The sequence below is a fragment of the Mytilus edulis genome, chromosome 14, assembly GCF_963676685.1.
Source record: "Mytilus edulis chromosome 14, xbMytEdul2.2, whole genome shotgun sequence".
Lineage (NCBI taxonomy): Eukaryota > Metazoa > Mollusca > Bivalvia > Mytilida > Mytilidae > Mytilus > Mytilus edulis.
This window is the reverse complement of record NC_092357.1, coordinates 70,001,542-70,009,651: the sequence shown is the minus strand read 5'-3', so window position 1 is coordinate 70,009,651 and position 8,110 is coordinate 70,001,542. Positions and strand designations below refer to the sequence as shown.

General features: G+C 33.6%; 1 protein-coding gene across 1 annotated transcript; it reads left to right on the top strand.

Moving 5' to 3' along the window:
* Nucleotides 1–1,250: 1,250 nt before the first annotated feature.
* Nucleotides 1,251–7,130, top strand: LOC139503769 (uncharacterized). The gene is made up of 3 exons (XM_071293643.1): nt 1,251–1,447; nt 3,138–3,171; nt 5,468–7,130. Exons 2-3 carry the CDS (start codon nt 3,150–3,152, stop codon nt 6,571–6,573), a joined length of 1,128 nt encoding a protein of 375 aa, XP_071149744.1. The 5' UTR covers nt 1,251–1,447; nt 3,138–3,149; the 3' UTR covers nt 6,574–7,130.
* Nucleotides 7,131–8,110: the final 980 nt, after the last annotated feature.

Below are 8,110 nucleotides of genomic sequence, written 5' to 3'. Positions count from 1 at the left end.
CTGAGTTTAACATCTTATTCACATTTAAACAAATATATCTATCCACATATTGTAGGTAAAATATCGAAAAGATAGAAGTAAAAATAAAAACAAGTTACTAGATCCGTTCTCGAATCTAAATGTAAGAATTTCTTATAGTTAATTTAAAAAAAAAGATCTGGTATGATTGCAAATAAGACAACTCTCCACAAGAGACCAAATTACACAGAATTTAACAACTAAAGGTCACCGTACGGCCTTCAAAAATGAGCAAAGCCCGTTCTACTTAGTCTGCTATAAAAGGCCGCGAAAAAAGACAAAAAAAGATATTTTAGATAGCCTTTATGTGGTATTAACTCTGAAATATGAAGAAATATTCAACACAATTAAATGTATGCTTTGTCGCTTATGTTTGAAAAATTACTTTCTAAAAGAAATAGACACATATCTGCTATTATAATAACGGCAACGTATTGTTGGCTGTTATTCTGAACACAAAATGTATTTCATAAAGTGTTCCAATCAAGGCCGTTTTTCATAAAGCATCACAGACTATGTTTTTGGCGATAATGAGGCCTGGTTGCACAGAGCAAGTATTTAAAAGGTGATTATAGAACCAAAGGCTAAACATTCAAGCTTGGTTCATGTAATGTGTTCAAGCACACAGATGAGCAACCCGCTTGTGGTGCGTTTCCTTTCAATATAATATTCAATGTGAGAGTATCCGGCTTATTAACAGCATGCATAATATAATAATCATTAGTATACAGCCTTCTAAAATATCCCTATATTTGTGTCTGCCATATTGGGATGATCGTAATTGCAGTTACGATCATCACGTTGACGCCAGTGATACTGGCTGCTGAAAACGATTCATCAGAGTTTGCCCACATGACAGAGCATTTTAATGTTTAATCTAGGTGAGCAGTTAATATTAAGTAAATGCTCCGATCAGAGATGGGGCAAAGTTTCCAGGGCCACCCTTATGTAAAAAAAAATTGTTTTTGTTTTATTGAACACCGGACACCTTTCCTTTTCCCTTTTAGATACAAATGTGTCCGACTTTTTCCTCCGGGTCTCCTCTCTTAAATTCTTTGATCCGCCATTGACATTCCTAGCATTCTGACAACTAACTTATTTTATTCAGCAGAGTGAATGCATTTTAACATAAGTATAGCAAGAATGCATTTCGATTTAGTCATTTTACAGATATTTCAGCTATGTTAACACAATCAATATGATCTTTCTATATATATACAATATATATGTTTACATTAAATCGTATCGACTTGGTGACATATGTTATATTATATTTTTATAGTAACGTGTCAGGTTTATTAGTGTCATGTCCATTATATTAGTCTTACCATGTCTATCGGATTATAAATATTTTATATTTTAATGGCACCAGACGATTTGTGAATTTATGTAAATTTTAAATCGGAATATTTGACCACTTGTATCTCAGGTAAGCAGTATTAAATGCCTTAGTAGAAATGGAATACTATGGTGCATTGGTAACAGTACAATATTTGCACAGTGCAAATTTGCAGCACTAATGTGCATTTCGACAATTAATGTATCTTCAGTGATGCTCCAGAACAAATTCTTAACATTTTACAAACTAATTGTTGGTGCAAGATCTGTTTCTCCTTCCGCGGCACCAATCATTATGTATTGATGTTAGTTTGTCTTTTTTTCTAGATTTTGCCATGTCGGTGTCAGTTTTAACTCGACGGATGGTACTGGTTTCTATTTGGTATCTTTCGACTCTCATTTAGCGTCAATGACCGGATGAACTGATAATAAGTTCGTCTGTTGTCATATTCTTATACTTATACCGAAATGCATACAATAGTTTCATGTTATTTCTACTGTTAAAGTTCGATCAAGACGATGTACAAAGTTTGAAAACAATGCGATTTGTCTCCCTTTTGCTATTCAAAAAAACATAATTAAAGAGCTTTTAGAAAAAGAATCCCAAATTATCATTGTGAGCAAAAAACGTAGAAAAAAAAACGAATAGTTGCCGAATGCCATTTAAACAAAAGTTTAAGATAATAAGTCAATTGTTGTATCATTTAAACAGTCTTGCAGTAATGTATATATATATAAATCTGTGGAGTTGTAAGAGTTATTTTTTTGCAACGTGCTCTTGATGGTTTCCATTTTGATGATCATGTATTTTCAAGCATTAACAGAAATGTTCTTAACAAACAAACAATAGGTTATTTATTTTAATTCGAAAATTTACACATTATTTTATGTACTACCATATACATGTGTATGTACATACATTATAACACGAACTATTGGATTTTTGTAAATGAAACAGCAAACAAACTTATATGTGAAAAAAACTTACTACACCTTGGTCATTTGCAGTTTTGAAATTGATCAAATTATCTATAACAAATGTATATAAATTTAGATGATTTTTAAGAATACCAAGTAGCTAACCATTATTGCTTTGTCAATTATGCGGGGGCCATCTTATGGAGCTACATAATTATATAATAATTGCCGTAACGTTTTACAAGACTTAGTATCAACTATAACTTTTAAATGTTTATTGTCAGACTCATTTTATTCTTTTCTTCAAAATCCTGGATCCGTACTTGAAAACTACGAGTAATAAATGGTTCTGTTCCTTTTGCATGCCTAATACCGTATAGCGAGTTATATTCGCGGATAGAACAAAATCGCCAAAATAAATTCCACCAATTTAATAGTGTACATGCAAAGGTAATTAGAAAAGTTTTGAATCTGCCAAAAATAATAACCGCCAAAATATTTCGTATCCATTATTCAATGAAAATCTAGAAATTTTACACCCGCGAAAATAATCCACTATACTGGTATGTGGTGTATCTAAGGAATGCGTTTCCTGTTGTATTCATAACCTCCATGAATGTCTTGTGGTAGCAGCTTGAGGCTCACCTCCGAGTGTAGGCTTTTTTGTCGGGGTTGAAGAACCATAGGTGACCTTCCATTGCTATCTGCTCTTTAGTTGGGTTGTTTTCTCTCTGACCTTTTCCCCATTTATTCTTAATTTAAATGTGTATGCGACAGATCTTGAGATTTATCAATGATCGTGTTTGACTCATTCTGATTAAATACATTTTGTAAAATGCTAAACCTGATATTTTCTTTTCCAGAAACACTAAAATATGAACTACAAAAGCTATGTTGGTAAGTTCAATTGATACTATAATTACAATATTTAAAACGTTCTATTAATTTCAATAATGACAAAAATGTCGACAACAAAAAATGTCACTTCAAATTGTGACGATTGCAAAACTCACTTTTAAGATTATATTAAAATGATTTTCTTTTTCAATGGGTGGCCCAAGAGGGATAGAGATAGGGTCACTACAGGTCTTCTGTCGACCGACGGTAAAATCCTAGCAAAGTTGAATCGCACGTTTTGGCAGATAGAAATGTACAAGTACGCAGCCAAAAACTGTCTCGTGAAGAGATAAATTAACGCTCTCTGCAATATAAGAACCCTCATAAAAAACTCTTTGAAGGGTCCAAAAGCGGCCTGTCCCATACCAAATATGCTATTCCTTTCCAATTTACCCATATATTGTAGTGGTACTTTAAACCTACACAACCTTAATACCGGGCTGCCTCTTCCTATTGTATTCCTTTTTTAATTTGATCGCATCCTGAACATACATGAAATATCCAAGTGGACGCTAAACACAAACAATCTTTCAATTAAAATGGGTAATTCAATGCAACCAAATTGTAAACACATGAAAAACTAACTAGTGTGGATCTAGCCGGCGTTAATATTCATGAGGCTAGCCGTCAATAATATTCATGAGATCAAAACCGCGTTCGATGAAATGTTTTGGGTAGTTATTAGATTGTGACAATAATTCTTCAAAATTACGGAGATCAATAAGAGTCTTTAATCTCAACATTACCAAAACTAGACTAAGTATGGTGAGGTTAGTATATCTAACATTTCTGTATGGGAGAAACAATGCGGGGAAGGGGGTTATGTAGGTTTTTTTTCATTTAAAAAATTACCAATATTTTGTGTTTGTTTTAAAACACAGACAGAAATATTTTCTGTTAGAATAATGTATTTTTTCCCTTGATTAATTGACGGAGAGAACATCTGTCATAAAATGCGGTCGATAACGAAAGCTGTTGTTATGTTTTATGAATTTTCAACCTTGAAATAAATAATGAAAAGGTCAGCATCATTTTATATTTAGTGTGAACATTTTGTACAGTTCCATTTTCAAGGATACCTTAGGAAAAAAATCGAAAGTTAAGTGAAATTCGAAGGTTGCGATCAATAACAGTTAAATATAAGAATAAGAAAATGTGGTATGATTGCCAATGAGCCAACTCCCCATACATTAGTGACCAAATGGTATAAAGGTTAACATTTATAAGCCCACATCATGTGTGTATATGTCTTTCAAGTCAGGAGGATCTTAACACTTCCCCTTTCAATATTTAAAAGACAACATTCTATCACATGTGAATGTATGTATTTAGGAATCCCGTCATAGTTGTCTTTCGTTTTATTGTCTTTGTTGGTGCGAATTAGAGTTTGAAATATTGTAATCAGCTGGACTATTGCTAACGACAGCATTTTATTCTTTGAATAATTTTTTTAATTACTTGTATGTTATTTGGGTTGCTGTCTTTTCGACGTATACTCAAGACCTAGAAGTTGACGCAAATAAAATGTTATTCAGATAGCCCAAGTAAGTGTCATCCCTTTATTGTCCCGTGTTTAATGTCTTTCCAGAAACTTTTTCCTATTATATCAATAAATACATGTATCAATCCGTCAATGCATTATTCGACCAATAAGCTATTTTCTAGATTTTCGTATTGATGAAAGTACGATTTGAATGCATAATAAATTTCACAATTAACAGTGCTTTAAATTAGAAACGTTGTTAACCACAATAAGTAGGCCTACATTTTGCTAATCAACAACTGATTCCCAAATGTATCTTAGTATATTAAGTCTATGTTTGTCAATTACTAAATGGATTTAAGATTATCAAACTATTTGCCAAAAGTCGAAAGCATGATAAGTTGAAAGTATACACTAATTTTAAATGAAAAAAAGATTTTTTGATAAGACAAGTTGTGAGCTTAACTAAATGTTAATAGCAATTAAAAAAAATCAGACACTAACAAATTAAAAACACATTTCGCACATTTATATTTCTTTTTCCGCTAGCTCTTTAAAAGTTCATTGTCAATGCAATTTTATGTCTGCCCTAATGGGTATAATTCTTACGCATGGATTATAATTGAAGGGTCTTTTACAAATATGTCAAATAGACTATTTATTGCTTATATTAACCAAGACAAAAAAAGAAGAAGGTAGAAACAAATTCTTATTGTATTTTCCTCCTACCCCCTCCTCCCCTCCCCCTGCCAGTAGATATCTCTTGAAGTATTTATAATCATGATTTATGGCAGCTTTTTTTTTCTTTTACAGTGTGGAACAACAAAGGTGGAACTGGGAAAACATCTCTGGTATTCCAACTATCAGCCGAATACGCAAGACAGAATCCTACTCAAAAAGTCATCGTTATCGATATGTGTCCACAGGCAAATGTTTCTAGTTCCCTACTCGTCAATACATTCTCGAACTTTCCAGGCGAGAAAGTTGTATCCGATGCATCAAAGATTGACACGAAAAAGAAGATGAAAAGTTTTGAACCAAATGTATGTGGCTATCTTTTATCAAGACTCGATCGAGATGAAAACGTGAAGGGAACGATTAACTGGAACCAATTTTTGATACAAGCTAGCGTTTTCAACAAATTCGTTCCGGATAATTTACGTCTCCTTTGCGGTGACATTTATTTAGAGGTTCTCTCAAAAAGACTGGAACAAGAACGACAACTCGTGCCGACTCGTTACGATAATCCATGGAGAAGAGTTACCCTATTCATGAAGGATTTTATTGAATTCATCAGTTCAAGTAACAAACAAGTTTTTCATATGTTTTTCATTGACACAAATCCAAGTTTTTCTATTTACACAGAGATGGCAATAACTGGAGCGCGCCGTATGGTCGTTCCTTTCACGCAAGACGACTTCTCAGTGTCTGCAATAAAATCTATGCTTTATTCAGTTTACGGCTTTACAAGCGAGGACAGTGAAAGACTTGAAGGCTTGAAAGAATCGCAGTACTTTTGGCTGGCAGAAAAGTATGGAATATCACCTCCAAAATTGCATTTATTTATAAATAACAGAGCGACATTTTACGGGACGAAAGCAGCCGCCGCTTTTGCCGCGATAGGAAACGAAGTAAGCGCCTCCCTGCTTAAGGTTTATATAAAAAGCCAGGACATTTTTGAAACTGCGTCCGAGTTATCATCTCTTGATTTAATCATGGACATTAACAAGTTTAAAATGAGATATCTGATTGATTGTTGTGATTTCCAATCTACCATAGTACTTTCCTTACATAATGGATGCCCGTTCTCACAAATTGATCCAGGTTCACATACGATTTATGGGTCACAGATAACAGTATCTAAAACTAATTTGGAAGATTGCAAGTACGCCATTTTGAAAATTGTGAAGTTGCTGTAGAAAACACTTGCACGAGATTTTATATGTTTTGCAGTGGCGGATCCAGAACTTTTCATAATGGGGGGCCCCCTGGTTGACCTAAAAGGGGGGCCGCTCCAGTCATGCTTCAGTGATTCCCTATATAATCAACCAAATTTTTCTTACAAAAGGGGGGCCCGGGCCACCCAGGGCCCGCCATGGATCCCCCTATGTTTTGTATAATTGTCTGGAAGGTGTTTACTAAATAGAAAAGTATGGAGAAAGTGCATCATTAAAGGCCGAACAAACAATAGAGACAAATAGACAAAAAGTAAAGAGAAGAGAATAATGGGGTGTTAAAATATAAACAATAGAGTTTAATGGGCAAAATACATGTAGATGAAGTATACAGAAAATGGTTTTAAGAAAAAAAACTATAGAAACGAAAGACCCAACCCAGACCCTATGTGTGTTATATACTTTTATATAGCATGATTTATTTTATAACGTAGTACCAATATGTATTGACTGTAAGATATATCATCGCTTATTTCCCCTTGATTGTTTTGTTTCATTTCAATATTAAAAATCTGAAAGTTGATTAAATACCATTTGCTATTGATGTTCAAGCGTCTATGCAATATATTTACGAACTGACAAAAATTGGTTTACCGATTTTAGGCAAATACATTTGTATCTAAAATTTTCCGTTACAAAGCTATGATTTAAAATAACTTATTCGTGGACACGACTGCAGCAAAGAACTGGTGATTGTGCTTGCAATGAAATTCAACATTGTTATTGGAAGATGTGATATGATATGAGTGCCAATGAGACAACTCTCCATTCAAGTCACAATTTGTAAACCATAAAGGTCAAAGTACGACCTTCAACACAGATTATTGGCTCACACCGAGCAGCAAGCTATAAAGGGTCCATAAAATGACTAGTGTAAAACCATTCAAACGGTATAATCCATATTAAAAACCAAAAACAAAAACACTTATGAATCACATCAACAAAAGTCAACAACTGAACAGCTGGTTCCTGACTTAGGACTGGTGCAAACAAATGCAGCGAGTTTATACGTTTCAATAGGCACCAACCTTTACCCTAACCTGAAATAATAGTGTAATATCCCAACATAGAAAGACTCACTATAAAACATTAAAGTATAACTCAATCAAAAGACTTGTACGACTTTGCCCCCGCAGAGCTATAGAAAAACAGTACATTAACGGGTGTTACACGGACTCTTTTTAGACGATACACGGACTCTTTTTAGTTGTTACACGGACACTTTTTATGAATAGAATCACTCGTGCATGATCAGTGAGTTCATGGGCACTTTAACTTTTAATTAGATTTGAACTTTTTGGTTCACCGACTTATTTCCTGTCTTTTTATTGAACAAAATATTTACGTTAGCAGCAATATCTTTTTTTCAAACATTTCCAGTTAAATACTATTCATATCAGTACACTTACGGTTTTCTCCTAAAATAGATATTTTGATCCCAAATTTTATGAGAAAAAAATTATTATGGTCAAGCAGATGACAAATTAATGTTTTGCATGAT

Bases quoted from the DNA above. Each gene is read 5' to 3' on its own strand.
- LOC139503769 (XM_071293643.1), top strand. From the start codon at position 3,150: ATGAACTACAAAAGCTATGTTG. The intron at 3,172-5,467 runs GTAAGTTCAATT...TTTCTTTTACAG, and splicing joins GAACTACAAAAGCTATGTTG to TGTGGAACAACAAAGGTGGA.